This window comes from Chelonia mydas, chromosome 2, assembly GCF_015237465.2.
Source record: "Chelonia mydas isolate rCheMyd1 chromosome 2, rCheMyd1.pri.v2, whole genome shotgun sequence".
NCBI lineage: Eukaryota > Metazoa > Chordata > Testudines > Cheloniidae > Chelonia > Chelonia mydas.
This window is the reverse complement of record NC_057850.1, coordinates 189114938-189140477: the sequence shown is the minus strand read 5'-3', so window position 1 is coordinate 189140477 and position 25540 is coordinate 189114938. Positions and strand designations below refer to the sequence as shown.

General features: G+C 42.2%; 1 protein-coding gene across 4 annotated transcripts in view; it reads left to right on the top strand.

The window, feature by feature from the left end:
- The first annotated feature begins 3502 nt into the window (after positions 1–3502).
- TGFBR2 (transforming growth factor beta receptor 2) overlaps positions 3503–25540 on the top strand; it is a 95992-nt gene continuing 73954 nt past the window's right edge. Inside the window, exons 1-4 of one of the 4 annotated variants that reach the window (XM_037890380.2) lie at positions 3503–3602; positions 5973–6023; positions 18185–18272; positions 20549–21366. In XM_037890380.2, the coding sequence (XP_037746308.1) occupies positions 21270–21366 (97 nt within the window). In that variant the 5' untranslated portion in view covers positions 3503–3602; positions 5973–6023; positions 18185–18272; positions 20549–21269. Of the gene's footprint in view, positions 3603–5972; positions 6024–18184; positions 18273–20548; positions 21367–25540 lie in introns of those variants that run through there. The other 3 variants (XM_037890382.2, XM_037890381.2, XM_043540890.1) reach the window with 3 other exon arrangements.

Genomic DNA, 25540 nt, shown 5'->3' with positions numbered 1-25540 from the left:
AAGTTACATGCTTGAGCCCCGCTGCCTGGGGCTCACGCTTCAGACCAGGCTCACAAGTGAAAAACAGCTTCAAGTGTCACACTGAAATGTAAGTACAATATTTATATCTCAATCAATTTATTTTATAATTATATGGTAAAAATGAGAAAGGAAACATTTTTTCAGTAATAGTGTGCACTGACACTTTTTTGTATTTTTATGTCTGATTTTGTAAGCAAGTAACTTTTAAGTGAGGTGAAACTTGGGATGTGCAAGACAAATCAGACTCCTGAAAGGGGTACAGTAGTCTGGGAAGGCTGAGAACTACTGCTTTAAGCTACGAGTGAGAGAATTCATGATATTCTGTGAAGATTTAACAGTTATGGATTATTTGATTTTTGTAAAGGTGAAAGACTTGTTGTTCCAAGGTGACTAAGATCAGAAATTACAAGATTGTTCAGAACACCTGAGAGTGGAGCTGCGCAAATAATGGATTTTTCAGTTTGCCAGCAATTCTGAAAAAAACTTGTCTTGGCTCAAACCAAACACCAATTTTTCTAAAAAAAAAAATTCAGCAAATCAAAATGTAGAAATAAAATAATTTTGGTTTGAACAAAAAGTTTCATGTTAACAAAATAGAAATATTTTGTTTTGATTTTTACTGGTTTTAAGCTTTTGATTGGTTTTTTAAATAAAGTTAAAGGGAATTTTCAAATGAAGAGTTACTTTGAACCAAAAAATCAAAATGTTTCATTTCAGAAATGTCAAAATGAAATGTTTTGATTTTTTGGAATATTTTTAGGATTTTTTTCCAAACAGAAACAATTTGCTGAAACCGACACACATTCACAAAATGGTTCAATGTTGCCAACCCTATATTTTTTGCCGAACATTTGGCTGAAAAATTTCACCCTGCTGTACATGGAGTAGAAAAGTGCAAGTACAGGGCAAGAGATTTGCTGTTATATCTTGGTATTAAAGACACAATGAAGAACAGGCTCACTGGTCCAAATATTAGAAAAGGAACACTACAGCCTTAACTCTTCTCCAGAAAGTAAAGACTATCTGTGCCTAAAATCTTGATGGTAAACTGCAACTTGACACTGGCAAAGCCATATTCAACTCATAAGAACGGCCATACTGGGTCAGACCAAAAGTCCATCTAGCCCAGTATCTTGTCTTCCAACAGTGGCCAATGCCAGTGCCCCAGAGGGAACGAACAGAACAGGTAATCATCAAGTGATCCATCCCCTGTCACTCATTCCCAGCTTCTGGCAAAAACTCGGAGTTCCAATTTGTTGCAGTCAGGGAGTGCAGGAAAGGACAAAAGATACAGGGTTTAAATCACACAAAATTAATCCAGTTGGTCTTTATTGTCCCTCAAGAAGTTCCATTTCTGACCAGATACCAGTTTTGTTCAACGAAAAGGACTAAAATACTTTTGAACATACTATACATTTTTGGCAGAGTCCACAGAAAATCCAAGACACGTAGTATTTTATCTCTGCTGATCACCTGAGCAGTTGAAATACTAATTGCACTAAAAATATTCATAAATGTAAACAACGCATTTCTGAAATTTTGCTTTGAGCAAATCTTGAGTTTATGGTTACAGTAAACTTGATACATTTTCTTCTTCAGTAAGAAGGGTTGTGTCAAAATATTGAGACTTGCCAGATGGTGCAATTACAGACTTGCTTATTAGTTCTGTTGATCGGAATGGATAAGCTGTTCATGCTTGAAGACATGCTTATTGTCAGCTGTGGGGCATTTCTTTTTCGTTTATCACCAGTAAAAATTGTTTTCCCTGCTTTAATCTCTCTAAGCAACATATTTAGGTGTATCTGCTGCTCATAGGTTTTGCCCCTGCAATTAAACAAAATATTATATGGTGCCAAAACATTACACTATGAAATCTTATATTTAACTCTATAAAAAAATCTTTGCATGATGAAAGATTATTTTTCCAGTTGCTTTGGAGGTCTCTTCAGCAATCCCCTCACTTATGAAAACAATTCTATTGTGTATTATTTTCTCTCAGTCACAGTGTCTCAAGTAAATAATATGTACCAAGAGTTTCAAAGAACATTTGGACAATGGAAAGAAAATAGGTTAAATGTGAAGAGCAATGAAGTGTGGTTGGTGAGAGGAACATGGTCTCCAAATATCAGATGGTTCCCAAGGTCTCTGAAGGCTCACAAAACTTTTAAACTATAAATGCATTTTGTTTAAAGTTCTAGTGGTTGAAAGAATATTCTTCCATTAATTGCCTTCATTAATTGAAACCCAACAAGGGGAGTTGGTCTCAATGCCTACCCCTAGCAGGAATGTCTATTTTTAGCCCCGTAGTGTGAGCCCGAGTCAGGTGACCTGGGCTCTGAGACTCACTGCCGGGGTCAAAAAATGTTTGCAGTGTAGGCATACCCTAAGTGAGTTGCTTATGGTTACACAGGAAGTCTGTGACAGAACTGAAAACAGAACTAAGGTTTCCTGAGTCACAATCCAATGCCTTAACCAAAAGATCATCCTCCCTCCATTTACAGACAAAGATAAATCCAGTGGAAACTTAATTTCACTGGTGGATTGTGCTGCCACATCCATAAATATCTCCTGTGCATGGGTTCAGATCTCAAAGGTCAACGTTTTGCCTTTATGACTTTTTCATAACTTATAAAACCAGAAGTCAGTGGATACAGTGTTTTAGGGCATACAAATTAAATTACAGCTGTACAAAGTTTTACCTCTCACAGCATATTGTAGAACATCTTATTCACTGAACAGAAACCCCTGGCATGTCCCAGCTCCTGGGTGCACAGTTAGAGCAGTCTTGCCCCAAGCCTGAGCACTGGTTTGTACACATGCTTTATACAATTTAATCCTATCCTCACTGGCCAGCTAAAGCTTGCTAGTATCGGAACCTCATTGACAAGTGGTTTTTTAAACTTTGTTGTAAGGCCAATATAGATGGGACTTTACAGTACTAGCTCAGCTGCAGACTTCCTTCACACACAAGTGTTAGACACATTTTTGTGGCACTCATCTAACACGTGAGAGTTTAGGAGACACCGAACAAGACAGATATTGGTAAATTTCACCTTAACAGATGTCAGAAAACATAAAAATCAGAGATCGTTGTAGACTTGGTGCCAGTTGTACACACAATTAGAATTTAGTGCAAACATACTTCTGCATGTACAAATTGAACATTAATGTACTTTTGCATGTGTAATTTGTGTGTGCAGAAATATACTGCACAAAATTAAACCCACTTGTGATTAGTAGTCAACAAATGGAAGCCAGGTTGACACACATCAGGTCAACATCCAACATGTTTGGTGAGAGTTCTAGGGTCCCTAATTCTCTCTGTTCTCAGGACATTGAACAAGGAGGGGTTTGAGAGGAGTGAACAGAGATGTGAACATGGCCTCTTAGGGCTTCAGGTAAGTGATACTTTCTGAACATTCTGAAAATATCTGTCTTCTTACAAATAACCTTTATCACATTCCTTACAAACACAGGAAGTTGCCCAAAGGGTGTCTGGGCTGGAACAAGTTTGGAGCAGATTGGTGCTTCCATGCCACTCAGCAGGGGCAGCCTGTTCAATTTAATTCAGTCCAAAAAAGGTAATTAATAATATGTTTTTTCTAAAAAAAAAATTCTCTTGAAGCAAGCATATTTCCCGAACCCATCCAAGACAGAGCTACATCCAAGAGCCATCCTAAAATCCACTATGTGAGAATGGGGAGTCTCTGCAAGAAACTCTGCCTGTGTAGGCCATTTCCTAGCTCTTCAGTCTCTGGAATTAATGATCCTGTGAGGTGTTGAGTGCCTTTTACAAGGTGCAGAACACCTTCAGACTTCACCTGGTAAGATCAGGCTCTGTCTTTGCAAAGTAAGAAGAACATAAGAATTGTCATACTGGAATGGACTAATGATCCAGTCTGGTATCTAGTCTCTGACTGTGACCAGTGTTGAATCTATCAGAGGAAGGTGCAAAACCCCTAGCGGGCACTGCCTAATTGTGCAGCACCATTCTAAATGGGGACTTCTTTCTGAAGTGTTTAGGAAAGTTAATAGTTAATAATTGTAAACGAATGGACAGATTTTTAAAGGTATTTAGGTGCCTAAAGGTGTAGGAGGGCGCCTACTAGTATTTTCAAAAGTGTCTTAAGTGCCTAACTTCCCAATGAGACCTAACTTCCCAAATCCCATGAGACCCTTATCTGTAGGCACCTAAATAGCTTAGAAAATGTTACCCTAAAAACCAAGTCCTGCTCTTTATGAAGTCAATGGCAAGAAAATAAGTCTCCCATTGACTTCAATGGGAGAAGGCTCTGGCCTGGGATTTTAAAGGTACAGTACTTTTGAAAAAGACAAGAGATGAGCCAGAACTGAAACCTTGGTTCCAAATCCTAAAATTATGGAAAGGTTTTGATTGGAGGAGTAGATTTGCTGCTGGCATTTGATCCAAATTGCCTGAGCCAAACCTTGGACACAAACTCCTCTGAACTTTGGGGAAAAATTGCATTTGAATCCAGAGCCAAACTTTACAGCTTGGGGGCCCTCTCTAAAAAGACGTAGACAACAGTCAGAAAATACTGATTGTAAAAGCAGATATGGTAGTAATGAGTTCCCCAAACAGCTCTGTGTACCATGCAAGTCAGGCCAGCAGTGCAGAACTCCTCAGACAGTGCCTGCTTCATTAGAGCTTCTATTTTAAAATCTTATGCTTGTTAAACTTTATTTCTGTCAAACACTTGGAGCCCAAGTGAGAATTGTCCTTATACTGTGGTGTTGTGCAGCAGAAATAGGCATTACAATGGAGCCCGTGACTAGGAAGTGTCTGTGGTAAGCTGCCTCTTTTGCAAAAGCAGAAGGTACCACACATTCTTTATGGTGCCATAGCAGAGTGATATTCTGCAGCTACTGCAAAATCACCTATAACTCCTGTCTAGGGCTGGAAATGCTGTATCACCTCCTGAGCAGCTTCTGCAAAGTTAATTTTCAAAGCTGTACTCTCAGACTGACTCCTGCTTATCTGGTGTTTGCTACACACGCCGTTGGCTCTTGCCAGTTCTTTTCTGTTATCAGTCCTTTCACGCCTGACAGATTAAATTGCCAGTCTATAATTGGCATCTGTTGGCATGGACTTTGACTCCATGGGTGATCTGGGGCTCAAGCACCCATGGAAAAAAAAAATAGGGGGTGCTCAGCACCCACCAACCACACTGGTTCCAGAGCATGCTGTACAAGGACTGGTTCCTTCAAAGTAACCAAGTCAATCCAAAAATGTGTGATTTAATGTATAGCAAATGCAATGTAATGTATATAAAGGAGGAGGTTGTCTGTGTAACTTTGCATGTGTGGTATGCCCTATACCCACTCCCTACCCTTGATTCTGATCAACTCAGCATAGCTTTGCTGTATGCCAAATAAAGGAACGTGAGTGACAAAATCCAGATTCGAACTGACTGTGTTTTGGATCCCAGAGAACAGGATGAAGTGTTCTCCCAGAACTGGACAACGTGTTCTGGATAAGCTGAGTGGAAAAGGTCTTGGAAAGAATCCCAACAATTATGGGTTGCAATGCAGAGGGGAGATCAGACTCCATGGAGCCAATACTCCCTTTGCCATGCAGTGGGGACAGAGTGGGCAGACAGGGGCGAGGTTTGAGTGGAGCCTTGACTTTGCCCCCTAAATGTACCAGCCGAACCAGCATGGACTGGGAAGTCCTGGCACATTCCCCTTGTATCATGGATGGAATCAGGAACTGAATTTTGACTCTTGGGCAATACTCTCCTGGAATACTCTAAATAGCTCTGACACACATTGAGTTCTGCTACCCAGTATGTTTACAATCCAGAGTTTAAAGACACGTGCATGCACTGCATCTGCTCATGATGATAATTTTCCCCATATCCCAAAACGAGAGTCTCTTTTACTTTAACAACATTGTCGTTTTATTATACCACTTTTCTTTTCTTTGTTTAAAGAGGGATAAACCTCTGGCTTGAAAGACTTCCTCTTGCATAGCATGGGGAAAGGTAAGGAAAAAACCTAATGCATTGCTTTTGTTGTCATAATTTATCATTGTGCTGGCCTTTTGCTTGAATGAATGCCATCTCCCTTGAAAGCAGTCTGTATTTGCAACAAATGGATGAGGGCAGAAGTTTGAACTCAGGGCAGAGCACAATGGGTTGCAGCAGGTTAGTTACATACAATAGGACTGATTAATGACTGAAGATGTATCTGCACTACAATAAAAAGCCAGTGGCATCAAGTCTCAGAGTCCAGGTCAGTTGGCTTGGGCTCATGGAGCTTGGGCTGTGCGGCGAAAAATTGCAGTGTAGACATTCGGGTTTAGCCTGGAGCGCACACGTCTGTACTGCAATTTTTAGCCCCGCAGTCCAAGCCCTGTGAGCCTGAGCCAGCTGCCCAGGAGAGCCACAGCTGTGCCACAAGCCCTTTATAGCAGTGTAGACATACCCGAAAAGACTGCTGTGACTCAGCACAGAGGGACTGGCCCTCGCACACAGCATCAGCAGGATGAGCGCAGTGCAAAGGTGAGCTTCAAAACCACCTTTGTGTGGCCTCAAACTTATGCTTTGGGTGTGCGGTTTGGCAAATGATCTGGCCCAATATTATTAGTTCTGGATGGGACCATAGTGTAAATCTCTGTAGATTACTTTCTCAGTGGGCTAAATTCATTGCTGATGTAACTCCATTAGAGTGCATGGAGTTGTGTAAGGGATAAATTAGGCCCAGTCTTAATTTGCCTCATACAAAATGCCTTTTTTAAATTTCAGTAGTGTTGTGCTTTTATTTTTAAGAGAACAGAGAGGAGGAAATTATCTCATCACCACTCTAGATGCCAGTTCTTTCCCTTCCCTCTGACTAGGTGATAACTGAGAGCATTAAGCTCAAATAAATCAAATTTATTATGAAGTATTAATATATATTATTGGTTACATTTTAATAGACACTTGAGCCTTTCACCAGAGACCAGAGCCCCATCATGTGAGGCATTGTATAAACGTAGGCCTTGAGCCCACAGACCACCTCATGACAGCAGACCCTCCTGTCCCATTAATTTCAGTGAGACTCCATGCAGGTGTGATGCCTACTCATGAACATCTGAATGCAGGACTTGGGTCATTAGTGCTCCCAAGTGAACTAAGTTCTCATAGATAAGGCTACGAGTTTGTCACAGAGATCACAGAAGTCACGGATTCCATGACTTGCCGGGACCTCTGCAGTGGCTGGTGCACCTGGCCCGGGGGCTGCCTGAGCCCTGGCTGTTGCTGGGGCAGTCTTGGGCCACTGCATCCTCCTCCCCAAGCAGCAGCAGGAGTTTGGGTATGGGAGGGGGCTCAGGGCTGGGGTTGGGGCACGGGAGAGGGGGACAGCTCTGGGAAGTACTTACCTCAGGGGCTCCCCAGAAGTGGTGACATGTCCTTCCCTCAGCTCCAAGGCAGAAGCACTGCCACACGGCTCCATGCACTGCCTCCACCTTCAGACACTGCCGCTGCAGCTCCCACTGGCCGTGGTTCCCAGCCAATGGGAGTTGCAGAGCCGGCGCTTGGGGAGGAGGCAACTTGTGGAGCCATCTGGTCACACCTCCACACAGGAGCTGAGGGAGGGACATACTGCCACTTCCGGGAGCCGCACAGAGCTGGGTAGGGCGTCTGCCAGCCCGCCAACTCTTCATCCTCCCAGCACCAGTGGCGATCCCAGATCTGTGCCACCGCCCACCTCCCCCACCCCGAACCAGCGGGGGTCCCAGGCCGTCCCACACGAGTACTCACGGCCCCCCTGGGCCACCCCCCTGAGCAGCTGTGGTGCCCCCTGGGCCACCCCTCCCCCCAAGATTTAGTCAGGGGTATATAGTACAAGTCATGGACAGGTCATGGACCGTGAATTGTCACTGTGTGTGTCACTAGGACTTTGGGGGGTATATCCCATTGTTCTTTGTGCTCCAGTGAGCTGAACAGTTGAATGATTCTTTCCCAGTGAATTATGGGAGAATGTAGCTGTCCTTGTGGGTACACACAGGCAACTGTGGGTGGACACTGAAGGACTGTCAGCACTTGAGTGATTTAGCCTGTCTTCTCACTGCCAAATGGGCAGGTTACCAGTCTGAATGAAAGTGGAACTCAGGCTCTAACCCAGGCCCCTCACTGTGCCAGCTAGCCTGGGTTGAAAGCCCCACTAAACTTGGGTGAGAGGATTTTGTGGGGGGAACTGAAGGGGATTAGGGGCAACACTTAAATAAGAACCCAGGTTAACTCTGCAGCGAAGACTTGCCCTGTTGAAGTTGCATCCGTAACTCCCCTAGTCCCTCCCTGCACATCCCTCCCCCCCCCCCCCCCCCCCGTTAAACTGGTGTAAAAAGTGGCTTTTCTTACATGTGGTTTTCTTAGCACTCCCATCCCTCTCTCACTTTTATAGCTCATCAAAAATATGTTGTGTAGATTGTACTTTATCACGTCTATTCTATCTCAGTGTCAGACCTCTCACCTGCCCCTCAGTCTCCTCACTTTTATGTTTGAAAATGACTGACATAAAATAACATGAAACATAGGTTACATAAAGAGTCACCCCAAAGGGATTTATCTTTGTCAGTTTGTTTGCGTATAAAAAATATTCCTGCATCGCTCATTTTAGGTCTCTCCCACTCATTGTGTCTCACTTTGGGACCTTGGCATGTTCACTGTGCCAGTACTAGTGTATATACTTATATAGTGCTGGATTATGACTGACTTGTATGCAACCACTTAATAGAGGGTGAGGGAAGGTAAGGAGCCTTCCCCCTTTGAAAGGCCCATGTAAGGGCTAGCCATAATTGTAGTCCCTGGTTTTCAGTGGGTGGGGTTGTTTTTGCAAAGCATAGGATCTGCTGCCAAGCTGCTACCTACTTCCCTGGAAGCAGTGCTCTTGAAAGGGGGCAGGAAGGGGCAAGATTTAAACGGAGCTGTGGCTATACCCATTACCCACCTTACGGAGTGGCTAGTAGAACTTGCTTGAGTGCAGTGCAAACAGAGAGCTCTAGAAGCTATTGTGCCTACCATGGGTCAGTGTGGCTCCACAGAGCCCCTTACTCTGGGTGTGACTAAATGTATGCCACAATCTAAACCAGAATGGATTTACAATAAATAAACTGTTGTTGTTGTTGATTCCAAGTTAACAATCTAAAATTTCTGAATGAAAGATTCACATACAACCATTACAGTAGAAGCAGCTTGTTCATCTTTCTCGCAGTGTAAGATTTTAAGGCAGATCAGAAATCTTAAAAAGGTAAAGGAGGTTTTTTTAGAAAAGAAAAAGCTAGTATCACACAGGGAGTCTGCCTCACTGTGAAAGCTCAAGTTAAGGAATTATTGAAGTTTCTCCTTCACTATGACTTCAACAGGCTCACTTGACTCCCTCATGACCATCCCTCCCCCATTCCTGGACAACGCCCCTCCCCTTCTCTTCTCAAGCTTTCTTACCTACTAAGACTTTGGGCTATCTCACTGATGGCACTCAGACTCCACAAAGGTTATACAGTTTTGTGGCATCAGGTGTGGCATAATGCCTCCACTAGGCCCTAGAACCATGCACAGTTTGAAGAGATCAGATTGTATGGAGATGTAGGCCTTCTCTACACTTCAAAGAGGTTTGCCAATACACCAGTAGAGCTATCCCAGCAACCCACACAGGGGAAACCATTTTTGTCCGTGTAGCTGTGTCTACACTAGAGTTTTGCCAGCATAGCTATGTGGATCAAGGCTGGGGGGAAAAGATACACACTCCTGATCAACATACCTATGCCAACAAAACTTTTAAGTGTAGACTAGGTCATAGACCAGCGGGCTCTTGCAATTAGATTTCATAGGTAACAGATCCTGAAGGGGAGAATCACAAGGATAGGGCTGGAGCTGTTGAAGTTGCAGGGGATGCAACAAACATCCTCTCAACCCTTCATCCAAACTTGTCTTTTCAGCAGACTCAATCACATCCCTACTTGTACCAAACTAGATAATTCCCAGATTAGTTTAGCCATCCAGAGTCAATGGGGCAAAACCCAGGGTGAGATTTTGTACACCTGTATTTGGAACACTAAGTAGGAGATAGAGATAGTCATTGCTGAGAGAAGCGCAGGTCATTTGTTTCCTAGTCACATTCAATCCATGGACACAGAAGAAAACTGACCTTATGAAGCTACAGCCCAGAAATGCCTCTTAATAGCAGATTGATAGTGTTATTTCTCTATATTTAATTAAACCGATCGTGCCTTCTTAATTATTTACAAGGGACCTGATTGTCAGTAACACTGAGGCCCATTATACCACTCTGGCATTGTAAAAAGACCTTAAAAGGGGCATAAATTACATTCATCCCTACTTTAATGGCTCTTTAGATTGTCAGTGGTGTAAAGAGGCCTAAGATTCAGGCCCAGTGATAAAATGGATGAGGATATCAATAACAAGAAAAGACAATGGCAAAACATGTCTCTCAAGACAATTATTTACAAGCTACAACTTCATTCCTGGTTCAGACTCCAATTCCAGTCACAACTGCTTCCAACTCCTATGTGGTTTTAACTCCGTCACACAGAATGCTTCAGACCATCAAAGCTCATTGACCATGCATGCACAGTCACCACAGATCTTGAAGTACTTATAGGACTTAGGAAGAAGTATGCACCTCCTTTTAGAGAGGAACAGCTGTGCTATTGTAAATATGCCTTTAAAAGCCCTCTACCATGAGATGACATCAGTTTCTCTGAGATCCTGGTCAGATGAGTCAGTTTAACATCATCGCTGTGTGCTACATTCCTGAATGAACATCGGGCAAGATATAACTTCTCTCTCCACAATAGTCATGGGGGTTGAGAGGCTAGTTTCTAAAGATCAGCGCTTCACAGTCAAAGTATTGAGACACTTTCAGATTAGATTTAGGGATATACACTCTCAATCCCCATATCCTCACAGCTTCCATTCGTTTCAGTGGTGACAGAACAGGAAAATCATGTCATGTTTTGTTAGAATATACTTAGATCCTCTGATTGCTGTGGAGGGCTGCAGAGACTCTGCAATCAACGTTCAACTTACTTCTAATTAGAAACCTACAATAACAGACAACTTGATGACAAATAATACAAATACAGTGTAGCTTGCCCTTGGAACCACCGGGCAACTCCAAATTTTGAGCATCCACCTTAAAATACTCCTAAATTTTCCAGAATAATTTGGTTCAATATTTTTTAATCACTTAAACTAGGCTGTTTTGTTGGTCCCCTGTACAAATGCAAAACGGTGGACTGTAAAGAAGAAATATATAAACATTTTTAGCTAGTGCTGTTAAAAGATTCCCAAAAGATTCAGGATTTTACCCAAACTCATATCATGGTGATGGGTGCAATCCAGGAGCCTGAAGAGAATAGAAGAGAATTCTCCAAACTCTTTGTTGCTGCAAATTTGGATTGGATTCTTCATTGAATAGGCCTTATTGTAAGATTTTCTGGCAGGACCAGAAGCAGAAAGTACAAATATATTGCAAAAGTAATCTTCTGGTATTTCAACATTTCTGTTTTCCCTATTAGGGATCCTAATATGAAAATATTTTAAAAGAAGAGAAAGAAACTCAATGAATCTCAATTAGGTTTGGCTTGAGTTTGGATGAAAGTCACATGGGGATTTTAGAAGCCTCAATGCTTAAAAGTGTAATGTTAATTTTAATAACATTTCAAAACTTTATTTAGCAAAGTGACTTTCAGGAGTTTTGTCTGTGTACAGAAAGTATCAATAAGATAAATATTGAAGATAATGTAATTGTTGTTTCCTCCGATTTATTCAGGGATTGATAACACACTGATCGCCTCCTTGTGATGGGTGATTACACACAGAAGATGTTTTAATTTGATTATATCTGGGAGATAAGCATAATGCTATGAGAAGTCCAAACACTTTGAATTAGTCAGTCATAAAACTTTGCAATTAGTGTAATCTTTTGTAAATGCCATTGCTTGAGGATGCACATTTTTACAGAGATGTATGAATTATTAGAAACAAGTCCAGGCTAGCAGAGATGATTATGCAAAGGAAAAAAGCTTGCATTTTAATAGGGGCTAAAACTCTGCACCCCCTGATCACTTCAAAAAAGGTAGCATGATTGTGATGATGTGGGATACAATCCAGACCAGCGAGGGAGTGTGTCACTGCCTGCTCTGTAAGCTTGGGTGCTTCTCAATGCTTTGCTGCTGAAGCTCCCAACCTGGGACAATTACAGTCTACCAGCATTTTGGTCACACCCTGAGTGTCTGTGTGCTAAACGGTCCTATTTCAGAAGCTCTGACCCCAGCAGCATGTCTACAGCCCCATTGTAGCATCCACAGCCTATGTTGATACTTACAGAGTCACCCCAACACGCTCCCAGTCCCAAATTTTCCCAAAACTGTGTGCTTTGCAATGTCTGGCCTTCTCCTATTATTCAGAGAAATAATATGGTTAATTTGTTCCTCTAAACACAAACCCCCACCCCATATTACAGCTTATTAACTTAACTGGGATGAATACACCCTTCCCTTTAAACACAGCACTCAGCTGGTTTATAGTGAACGTAAAACAAATTAATTAACAAAATACACATGGGATTAAGTGAGTTCAGGTATAAGGAATGAAGATAGAGTTATAAGTAAAACAGAAACAAATTCACTTCTAACAGTTTAAAACTTAATCAAGCAAGATACAAGCTTTGTTCAAGGTGGTTTCTCTCACCAGTCACTCTTTTTCCCAGCCACGTAGGACTTTCCCTCAGTCAGGACCTTCCACAAAAGCACAAGGGGCTGTTTTCCCATGTCTTCCTAAGTGAAAGCTCTTTGCCTAAGCAGGTTTCTTACCAATATTCAGTTTCCAGAGACATTAACCCCCACCCTGCCTTGGTTGAAGGAACCATCTTTCTCAGTTTGCAAGAGCTCTGGCCTCTTATGTCTGTCTAGTGATGGATGCCCAAGCTGGCTTCTGTCTTTGCTTATATTTTCCAGAGTTCAATTACTTTGTTTCAAGAGGCAGGATGAAAAGTACAACCCAGATCAAGCTTCCTTCTCCTGCTGGCTGTAGATGCCATGCTGTCTTCTCCACCACTTGTTAGTATGAGTTTTGCCTTAAATCTTTGTTAGAATGAGTTTTGTCTCAAATCTTTGTCTTTCAAAGTAGTTTGGACATAACTCCCACGTAGGGAAACCTACTCCTTTGTGTGCGGGCAGATCTGTTTACTGAGTCGCTCTGGCATACCTGGTTTAAACACAGTTTAGTTATAATTCTAGCATATACCCATAACTCTGAATACCCACCAAGTACATACATCGCACAAGAATATTAATGATCAGTAAGTTATTTGCACCAGATGTGCTGGTGCATGCCTGTAATCCAAGCTACTTTGGAGGCTGAGACTGGGGGATCACTCAGGGGTTCTGGGCTGTGGTGCACTATGCCAATTGAGTGTCTTGTGCCACTGACAGCCTGGCCAGCGGATGGCTGAAGAACTGTCTAGAACGACACAAATTACATGTTGTGATCAGCATGCTCTCTGTGAGGGCTGATGGACCGATTGATTAAGGTGATCAAGTTATTATTGTTCAAGTGATACCTCAAAAGGCATGTTTTATACAGACATTATTACAATAGTGGATACGATGTGAATACAGGGGTGCTTAGAGTTACAATGACAGGCATTCGTATTAAGTTTTTGTGCCACACATGGCCCATGTGCGTTTCCCTAGCAATAAGTGATGCAGCAGGCAGGCAGAGTTGTACGAAAGATCTTTAAATGTGCTGAGTGGCCAGTGTTACATGCTCAGGCTTTAGATTCTGAAAGTTAGCAGGCTGGTATTAACATGGATTCCTGATTAGAGCTGTGTGGAGGATGGAGGTTCCATTTCACAAAGGGTTTTGAGATTTCAAAATTTGACTTTGTTTCAAGTTGGAATGAAAACTGAAAATTTAAAAATTATCTATGAAGGAGAATTCTGGAAAGAATATCATTAAGACCTTTTAAAATGTTGTAATTTAATATGTAGTACTAAATTAAAAATTTTCAACATGAGAAGTTGGTTCAAAATGAAAAATCAAAACGTTTCATTCTGACAATGTCAAAACAGGACCTTTTGACATTGTCAGGATTTTTTACCCAGTGTTCTTCTGAAATGAAATTCTGGAAAAATCAACTATTTTGACTGAACGACATATTGAGGTTTCTCCAACCAGTTCTATGCCTGAGCCCCTGGGTCACACCAACTCTGATCATGCTTGTTCTATTGATCTTTTTGATATTTATCAGTCAAGAAAATGTCATATATCTTAGATTGTACAACACACACAGATTTTAGGACGTTTCATCTTTGATGCTGCTGCCAACACTACCTCGGCACAAACAATGTCTTGTGTAGGTGCAGTTGTACAGACATCATGTTTGTATCAGTGGATCTGGTTAACTTATTGTAACAGGATTCCTATCAAAAAGCTAATGAAAATACTGGCTTAGCTGGGTAATTTAGCAGCTCATCGGTGTGGGTGGGATAAGTTTGGGCTAAAAGTCTCACAGCACTATAAATACAGTTGTAACATTGATGTGGTGTCTTGTTGAAACTTGAGGAATGGGGATGCTAGAAAAACATTTCTTAAAGCCCCGGTCTACACTGGGGTGGGGTGGGGGGTTGATCTAAGTTAAGCAACTTCAGCTACGTGAATACCGTAGCTGAAGTCCATGTACTTAGATCGACTTACCATGGTGTCTTTACCGTGGTGAGTCGATTGCTGCCGCTCCCCCGTCAACTCCGCCTGCGCCTCTCGTGACGGTGGAGTACAGGAGTCGACGGGAGAGCGCTCGGGGGTCGATTTATCGCATCTAGACTAGATGCGATAAATCGATCCCTGCTGGATTGATTGCTGCCTGCCGATCTGGCAGGTAGCATAGACATACCCTGAGTGAGATTTGTGTAGTAGTTTGGTTGGCATGTGATAAGAATAAAATGGTATAAGAGGGTTGGGCTAGGGGAGAAAAACCCTTTTCCTGGGTAGTTTTTACTTGGACTCTTAAAATTATATAAAGTTTCAGCCTACACTGCAGTAAGAGATTATCCTGGAGTACTAGTCATTGTTTGTTTTGTTTTAATTGAAGGACCTGAGTGATGTGAGGCATTAAGTTTATTTGTATTTTGGGTGCCTATCTGGATTAAGGCTAAGGAAGAAATTGGTCTCAAATATCTGGGTTCAACGTTTATTTATTATTATTTACTTATTTGAATTACCATCCTGCCTAGTCTTAAATCAGGACCCCAGGGAGCTAGGCACGGTACAAACACTGAAAAAAAAGACAGTCCCTACCCCAAAGAGTTTACAATCTACAAAAAGCAAGACAATACATAAGAAAACAACAAACTTACAGGGAAATAAAAGGAAACAATGAGACAATATTGGTCAGCATGGTAGGCAGTGACGTCACGTGGTCACCCCTGATCTTGTGTGGTCCTGACACTGCTAGAGAGTAAAAGAGAAACTATAATATTTTAGGTTTCAGAGTGGTAGCCCTGTTAGTCTGTATCAGCAAAAACAATGAGGAGTCCTTGTGGCACCTTAGAGACTAACACGTTTATTTGGGCATAAGCTTTTGTGGGCTAAAACCCACTTCATCAGATGCATGGAGTGAAAAATACAGTAAAATTTTTATTAAATTTCTCTATATTATCTATATATATTTTTTGGGTGGGGGGGCAGGGTCAGTGCTAACAAGGCCAATTCAATTAAGGTGGAAGTGGCCTGTTCTCAACAGTTGACAAGAAGGGGTGAATATTGAGAGGGAAAATTACTTTTGTAGTGCTAACGAGGCCAATGCAATCAAGGTGGACATCAGCCATTTCCAACAGTTGACAAGAAGGTGAGAATATCAGAGGGAAAATTACTTTTTGTAGTGAACCATGCACTCTCAGTCTTTATTCAAGCCTAATCTGATGGTGTCCAGTTTGCAAATTAATTCCAGTTCTGCAGTTTTTCATTGAAGTCTGTTTTTGAAGTTTTTTTGTTGAAGAATTGCCACTTTTAAGTCTGTTACTGAGTGTCCAGGGAGATTGAAGTGCTCGCCTACTGGTTTTTTAATTTTACAATTCTTGATGTCTGATTTCTGTCCATTTATTCTTTTGCATAGAGACTGTCCGGTTTGGCCAATGTACATGGCAGAGGGACATTGCTGGCACATGATGGCATATATCACATTGGTAGATGTGCAGGTGAATGAGCCCCTGATGGTGTGGCTGATGTGGTTAGGTCCTGTGATGGTGTCCCTTGAATAGATATGCAAGAGTTGGCAACGGGGTTTGTTGCAGGGATTGGTTCCTGGGATAGTATTTTTGTTGTGTGGTGTGTAGTTGCTGGTGAGTATTTGCTTCAGGGTGGGGGGCTGCCTGTAAGCACGGACTGGCCTGTCTCCGAAGGTCTGTGAAAGTGAGGGATTGTCCTTCAGGATAGGTTGTAGATCCTTGATGACGCACTGGAGAGGTTTTAGTTGGGGGCTGTAGGTGACAGCTAGTGGCGTTCTGTTACTTTCTTTGTTGGACCTGTCCTGTGGTAGGTGACTGCTGGGTACCCTTCTGGCTCTATCAATCTTTTTCTTCACTTCACCAGGTGGGTATTGTAGTTTTAAGAATGCATGATAGAGATCCTGTAGGTGTTTGTCTCTGTCTGAGGGATTGCTTGTACCTTAGAGCTTGGCTGTAGACAATCGATCATGTGATGTGGTCTGGATGAAAGCTGGAGGCATGTAGATAAGTATAGTGGTCAGTAGGTTTTCGGTATAGGGTGGTGTTTATGTGACCATTGCTTATTTGCACTGTAGTGTCCAGCAAGTGGATCTCTTGTGTGGACTGGTCCAGGCTGAGGTTGATGGTGGAGTGGAAATTGTTGAAATCCTGGTGGAATTCCTCAAGGGTCTCGTTCCGATGGGTCCAGATGATGAAGATGTCATCAATGTAATGCAAGTAGAATAGGGGCGCTAGGGGATGAGAGCTGAGGAAGCGTTGTTCTAAGTCAGCCATAAAAATGTTGGCATACTGTGGGGCCATGTGGGTACCCATGGTAGTGCCACTGACTTGAAGGTATACATTGTCCCCAAATCTGAAATAGTTGTGGGTGAGGACAAAGTCACAAAGTTCAGCCACCAGGTTTGCTCTGACATTATCAGGGATACTGTTCCTGGTGGCTTGTAGTCCATCTTTGTGTGGAATGTTGGTGTAGAGAGCTTCTACATCCACAGTGGCTAGGATGGCACCATCAAGTTAGGCCTGAATAAAGACTGGAAGTGGATGGGTCACTACAAAAAGTAATTTTCCCTCTCCTGATATTCACCCCTTCTTGTCAACTGTTGAGAATAGGCCACTTCCACATTAACTGAATTGACCTAGTTAGCAGTGATCCTCCACTTGGTAAGGCAACTCCCATCTTTTCATGTTCTCTCTCTCTTTCTCTCTCTCTCTCTATATATATATACACACATACACATACACACACACACTGCATACTGCATTTTTCACTCCATGCATCTGATGAAGTGGGTTTTAGTCCACAAAAGCTTATGCCCAAATAAATGTGTTAGTCTCTAAGGTGCCACAAGGACTCCTTGTTGTTTTTATAATGTTTTAGTAACTCATCAGCCCACAAGCCATATTTCCCCTTCCAGTGACAGATCCTGTCACAGCAAACTGTACAGATTTCATAATATACTGTACTTATTCTTAATTAGTACATACCGATGTTGCTATCTAAGGTATCAAAGAGTCACTGTAGTTTTCCTTTAAGAGGAGCTCAGACTTCATTACATATTATAACCTACTTCCCCAAAAACAACATACAAATATATTAACAATTTATAAGGTACAACATTTAAAAAAATATTCAGTTATGGCATTTTGTTCCTGTGCCATATAGCACCGTATATACAACAGTTACGACCATTGAACAGAGATAATTATGAAAACTTCTTAAGCTTCTCTTCTGACTTCATCTGAGGTTTGCATTATTTGTTCTCCCTCACCTATATCCAACTGAAGTTAATTATTCACCATTTTGGTTCAGAAATAAATAGGCAACTTCAGTCTGTGAATAAGGAAATGGAAACTGTTCATAAGGAACTGGAACAAAGTAACCAGCTTTAGCATTGTTTTATATATTTTCAGTTGTCCAGGAAATCCTGACTAAACTGAGTTTGGGCCCAAGCATGGGAGCTTCAGGTGCTCAAGAAATGCAGAAACAGAGCCTGTGTGTGTAAGTATAACACAACTCAGGTACATCTTTGTGAAAGTACAACTGTGAATTGCACTTGTTTTTTGCTTCACCTCCTATGAAATCTGGATCAGTTTTAGTCCAATTAGTTACTTTTCCTTTAGAGAGATCCAAGCAAGAATTCATTATGTTATGACAGGGATCCACAAGCTTTATCAAAGAGTTGCCCCCATCTTTAAAAAAAAAAAAAAAAAAGTCTCACGGATCACCTGACCTACAACCATTCTTCCCCTCCCCAATTCATAGCGATGCAACATTCCTTTGGCAACTATAGCAATTGCTTACATGGAAAAGTAACATTAGGAATGTATTTAATGAATTTATAGCTTCTTGTAATAATGCAAGTTGCACAAGGAAATAGACAAGAGCCTATGCCATGTGACTAACCAACTTTCCAGTTCACCAGCAAATGCTCTGTGATCCACAGTTAGAGAACTGCATTGCTATAATATATAATAAAAGGTGTTAAATAATGTGTACTAAGTGACTAAAAATATGGCCAGTTTGCAGCACAGTGATGTTACGCTATTAATTGATAAAAATACCCCACATCTATACTCAAGTGTTACTGAGGCAAATTTTCCCCCAACTTCAAGAGGGCAGTTGTGTCTGAGGGAATCTTGAGTAAACAAAGCAAAATGAAGAAATGAAAAACCTCTTAGAGAAGTCTGAGAATTCACAACATAAACTGTGACGGCACTGTGCAAATATGTTTTTAAAACCAAAGTTACAAACAAACATGAGATTTTTGAAGCCTAAGTTATTCACCAATTAAATACATTGTGTAAACCCTTCAAAGTCCATAAATAGTTGATATGTGCATTTTGTGTGCGCGCGCACTCTCTCTCTCCCCCCATTTTTGAAATACCTGGTTCTGCATCCATATCAAGTGCTGTAATCAAGACTCAGCTGAATCACCAAAATCACAACAAAGACTCTCAAATTATCTCCATGTGCAACTGTTTATTTTCCAGTCCATACACAACTGTATATGTGAGAGGAGAGTACAGCAGAACCTCAGAGTCATGAACACCAGAGTTACAAACTCACCACTGAACCACACACCTCATTTGGAACTGGAAGTACACAATCAGGCAGCAGCAGAAACCAAAATAAATTAAATAAATAAAATTTAAAGCCAGTAAGGTACCGTGTTAAACGTAAGCTACTAAAAAATAAAGGGAAAACAGCATTTTTCTTCTGCATAGTAAAGTTTCAAAACTGTATTAAGTCAATGTTTAGTCGTAAACTTTTGAAAGAACAACCATAATGTTTTGTTCAGAGTTACGAACGTTTCAGAGTTACGAATACCTCCATTCCCGAGGTATTGGTAACTCTGAGGTTCTACTGTAATGTCAACAGCCCATGTACTAAAACTGAATATACTAAAAAAAGTTACTTCATATCCCATGGCAGCATTTTTAGTGACCTGCAGTGCCTATTCAGTGCAAACTTCCAGTAGATCTCATGGTTTGCAGTTGCTATATAGGCAGTGCAGAATCATTCCATTGCATTGATTCCATCCCTAGAATGTTATTTTCTGCTCAAGCTGGTTCCTGCAAAAAAGCCTGGTTACTTGAGCTTGGTGAGGGAAGGAAGCTGATGAGTTTTACCCACCTTCTATATCCACAATGTATGCAAAACACCTCAAAGTCATGCCCCCTTACTGATGACGTAGTAGGTTCCTGAGACTGTTAAAGAACAAAGTATGTGTGCAAGTGCACACATAAGCACATCAACACATCTTAAAGCTACCCACCCAACACATACATCGCAGCTGGTAGTCACTGCTTCATCGATCTTATTTAGAGAGTGTATGTTCTAGGGTAGTGCCACATTTTGAAAAAATGTTCATGAACATATTTGTGAAAATGTTCACAATTTTCTTTCAGATGATTTTGCACCTGTGCATGTAGATTTTTGCATCAAAAAGATACAACAATGTGAATTTCTCCCTGTTTTCATTGCTTCAAAAAATTGCTTTAATTTCACGAGCAATTTGACCCCTTTTGCAGGCAAATTTTCATTCATTTCCTTTTGACAATTTTCTGCAACACATGCAGCCTCTTTTCAATTCTGGAACAAAATACCTGAGAGGCAGGTGACAAACTGTTATGACTGTGATTGCTGCTACCCACTAGGTCACTTCTAAAAATTGAGCACAAGCTAGTCTGTACTAACATTTCCTGTTATTACTGTCACTTCAACTTCCCTGCCCCATTGTTTATGTCACCTGCCTGCTATGTCTTCTCTTTCAGGCCCTGACTCAGCAATGTGAAACACACACCTGGAATGCCACCAGGGGAGACCTAGTGGAATCAACAAGCAGGCCTGTGTGCAGGGGAGCAGTCTGCCCACCTGGAACACATTGCAGGATGTGGATCCTAGCTTTAAAGTTCTTCAGGGCTGGGCCTATTTACTGTTTGTACAGCGCCCAGCACAAGGGACCCCAATCTAGCTGCTGGCTATAGGCGCACCCAATAAATCAATGACAGGCTGCAAAAGCAAGCCTTGATCATATGGCTGGGGGGAAACTCTCCCCTCTTTGCTTCCTAGGCAGGGCAACTACTTCTCTGCACGCAACCATGCAGACAAGGCGCTGTGGCTGGCTGGAGGGTGTTTGCGGTGGCTCAGAGACCTGCGAGGGGCTGGCCCAGGGCAGCTGAGTGACAGGCGGCTGAGGAAGGGGGCGGGGAGCGAAGGGGGCGAAGGAACTCGTGTCGGAGCTAGCAAGTCCTGCCCAGCTGTTTGCGAAGTTTTAAGATTTCCTGTTTCCCTCGCGGCGCTGAAGCGAAGCGGAGTGAGTCAGCCCAGCCCAGTCGCGCGGCGTCCCGGAGCAGCCAGCCCAGCCACAGCTGCCGCCGCCGCCGCGGCGGCCTCGCCTCTCTCCCCGGCCGGCCCGGGGTGCAGCGCTCGGCCCCCCCCCGGCAGAGGAGCCCCACTTCTTGCCTCGGCTTCCTATGCGGAGCGGGCTAGACCATGAGCCGGGATCTCCTCCGGAGCCTGTGGCTGCTGCTCGCTTGCTCGTGCTGGGCGCTCGTCGGCAGCACCATCCCCCCTCAGGCGCGGGGCTCAGGTAAGTCGCAGTCCCGTCCCCCCCCCCCCCTTTCCCCTTCCCCCTTCTTTGTCCGGGGCGGCGGCGACCCTCCAGGCGGCTGTGCAGTGGGCGATGCCGTTCGCTTGACAGCTGCGGGCGGCAGGGGAGCGGCGCTGGCGAGCCCCGGCTGGGGCTGCGAAGTTCGGGTGTTCGCCGAAAGGGGCTCGCCGCAGAGGCTGGGCGGGTCGGGGCTCGACCGAGGAGCCCTGGCCCGGGCGCTGGCAGGAAGCGCGCGGGGGGTTGCTCTGAGGCGAGCCTCGCCCGGGCCCCGGGGAAAGCGTAGTTCGGAAGTTGGCTACTGCCTGTCCCGGGGTTATCGGGCGGCGCGCAGCTGCAGCAGCCTCCGCACCTGGCCCCACGGTGAGCTCTGGGTGCTGGTGCCCCTCCGCAAAGGGGGCGGGGGCCCTCCTCGCAGGAGCAAAGCGGACTCCCGCCCGCTGTCTTGCTTCTCGGGCTGTGTGTGGCAGTTGGATTAGGATTAACCCGCTCACCTGTGTGCTGCCCTCTGGGGATGAAAAGCGCTTCTCTGAGCCCAGGCGGCACTGTTGTTCTAGGAACCTGACACCTGGGATGCAGGTAAAGGGCATTCAGAAAGTGGCGCTCAAACTGAGTTAATCTTAGATCCTGTTAAGGCCCCCAGAGTATTATTAGGCTCCAGCACACACACAGAGACAGTGTGTATCCCTGATTTGCTGCCTGGGCCTTGCCATGGATCTAGCTCTGTGTAAAGTGATCTTGCAAAGCATGCAGCAGTGTCTTAAAAGTTACTGAATTTTTTTTTGTACAGTCACTGCATGCAATTGAGAATTAAGCACTGGTTGTGAGTAGTTGCACTGAGAACTCTCAATTAATTTCCTGCCATTGCAGAGGCCTTGGGCATTGGTGGCACCTTGGTCTCTCCTGTACTCTGCCTATGGCACATACGGTTTAGTCTCCTGAGGACTGAAGTGCTTTGGTCTTTGGGCTTAATATAGGGGTATCTTAGTGAAATTTAATGGTCTGTGATATACAAGAGATCAGGCCAGATGAACTGATGGACCCTTTTGGCCTTAAACTCTATGAAACTTCAGGCATTCCTTCAGCATTCAAAGCATTCCTAAAAGTTAATGCCTGGTTTGTGTGGTTTTACATTACACTTCACATCCCTGTGTTGGGAATTTTTAATTGCACTGTACATCTCTGGATATTTTTAAGGTCATGGCTCATATTACTATTATTAATATATTTATTTATGTTGTGCAAAGAGAGAGCAAAGTGCCTTACAGATTTATGTGAAAACATGGTTTGCTGGTCTGAAAACTTGCAAACTGGGGATCTAATCCCACAAACACTTATCCTGGTGAGATCTCAGCAGGACTGCTCACATGTGTAAAGTTATCTGTAAGTGTCCAGAGGATTAGGCTCTAGAACATGTTATTGAAACCGGTGTTGCCTATTAATTGTGAGGGGTCCATTAATAAAGGGATAAAAGACTTCAGATTGCTGCAGAACTAAATTCTAAACGTTTAGCTTCTAACTATTGATTTATCCTCCAAGGTGCATATTAGCACTAAACATCTATTCTTAGGTCTTTAAGATGTAATCACTGCACAGATTACAGATTACTGCACAATGCTTCTGAGTCCTCAGATTCCTTCATTTGGTCTATAGAGACCAGCAAAAACTTGAGAATTGTTCCATATTGGTAAAATACACTACAAAGAGAACTACCATGTAAAGTCTCAGTCCTACACATACTTTGGCACTTGAGTAACTTTGTGCATGTAAGTAATCCTGTTGAAGTCCCAAATATGTGTGACATTACTTGTGTATATAACTGTTTGTAGGTTTAAGGCATAAATATACAAAAATAGTTTAAAGTTTGTGTCCTGAAGAAGTTCATTGTCTGAGGGCTGACCATAATGTAAGAGCTTTAAATGTGATATGTTTAGCTTTGTTTGAATTTTGTTTACAATTATATCATTTTTGACTAATAAGACGCAAAACCCAATAAATGATGATTGTGGTGACTTTCATTTAATCATCAGAATAAAAGTTGCTCTGGGTAGGTTCTTGTGACACAAAGCCTCAGTGAAACAGCAAGGCATCATTTTTCATCTTCTTTATTGTTTCTTTTTTAGTATATTTTTCTGAAAACCAATTTAGACAGATTTAGTTTAGAAAACAGATAAAAACTGGAGATAGTTTAAGAACATTTTTCTGTTCTCTGCTCACTCAGAAGAAACTTTTACTAAAAACGATATTCAGAACACAGTTAATATACTTTTTAAAATTTAGACTATTACAGTATCTGAAATATTATGATTTCATATTCTGTTACTCCTTAGGCATCACAAAGTTTGTTGAAAATACCCTTTTTTGTAATGATCTTGGGATTTCATAAGAATTTTAATAATATTTGTAGCAGGTGGACTTCCAAGCTAAAAACGTATCTGCTTTAAAAAAGATGCTCTATTATTATCTATAGACTAAAAGGCCTTTACTCAACACCGCTAGTTATAATATCTTCACCAAATGGAAGAATAAAGAAATATTTTTGAAATTATTATGAATGCCACAATACAAGTTTAACTGATGAGGGACAGTGGGGCCAGGTATGTGTAATAAATCTGCACCTATGTACAAGAATGTAGTGTGACTTTTCTATTTTGGGTTCTAACTTGAAGAACCTGAATTTATGTTTGGGGGTCTTGTCACACATCAGCCTTCAGTTCTGTAGAATGAAGGCTCAGCCCCTCAATCCAGTTAAACTTTATATTTTTGTCTTAGTTTTAAAAAACATCTGAGTACATTTCCAATCATTATTTATGTATTTGTTCTAATGCCATCTCATAGTCTCTCAAATGAGAATAGTCTACATAACACAATCCCCCTGCACCTTATTTTTTCCTTTGGTATTGTAGGGAAACCTGTGTATGGTACACTCAAATATTATAAAAACAATCCCACTTCTATTAAAGCCAATGGCAAAATTCTATTTATTTCAGTAGGAATAGGAGCTAGGCCATAGTGTGATTCCAGTTACTTTTAATTGTGTTGCATCTTTGATTTTTGCATTTCCTGGACCATGAGAATAGGCTAGCAAATTTTACTTGGCCTTTTAGTCAAATTCTGTTTCAAGTTCTCCTGTATTATTGCAATTCTGCAATCTTTGGTTGGCAAATGCTGTTTAACAATGATTAAATAGATCCTTAGCTATTGCAAGTTGATGTAGCTTCATTGACATCAGTGGATTTACACTCATTTACACAAGCTGGGGATCTGGATACTGTTACAAATGGAATGTTTAAAAAGTTAATGGAACCGTTTATGTTGGTTTTTAGGTTTTATTTTGTTTTGCACTTAGGTTTTGTAAAAACTTCTTACTATACATCTAAATTAAATCTGACGGTGGTCCTTCAAAACCATGTCCCTTTTTTCATGTGAAGAAAATTATTCATGTTTATTTGCACGATTGATCCTTTTAGGGAGGATTTCCATCTATGTATTGTAAACATTTGTCATATAGCAGCTATTCTTTTTTCTGTCAGGAAAAAAAAAAAAAAAGCTCAGTATCATTGATGAGGTTTCCCAGATTTCCTCTGCAGGACGCTTTTAAGTGGATATTTTTAGATTCATGGTATGAGCACTTTTTCCTCGTAGTGCTGTATCACAGCTGCAACGCCATGTGCCGTATTCTCTTTGCAGTTACACCTGTTTTACACCACTATGATTCCATTGGCAGCTGTGGAGTTATGACCAACTGACGCTGGTGTAAATGAGCAGAACTAATTCCTGCCTGATTCTTCACTGCCTTGCACCTAGTGGAGCTATTTGCGTCTATGCAAAGTGAGTGTAAAATGGGCTTGATTCTGATCTGTAGCCGAGGCTCACTCAATTCAGTTGAGTCTGTGGAGTCAAAAGCTTTCAGATGCCTTTGAAACACTTGGGCCTATCTGGAGCTCTTCGTGGCATCTAGCATAATTTAGGGTATTCTCAAGGCTACTTGTAAGTTATCCTCATTTTTGGAGCCATTGTTGCAGTTTCAGATCACTGGAATGGAGACGTATGTTGAGAATATTACCTTTTTCCAGGAACAGCCCCTACGTAAAGGCAACATAGCCAGCTGTGTGTTAGCTCTACACCATCCAGGGGTTCCTCCACACTAGGGGAA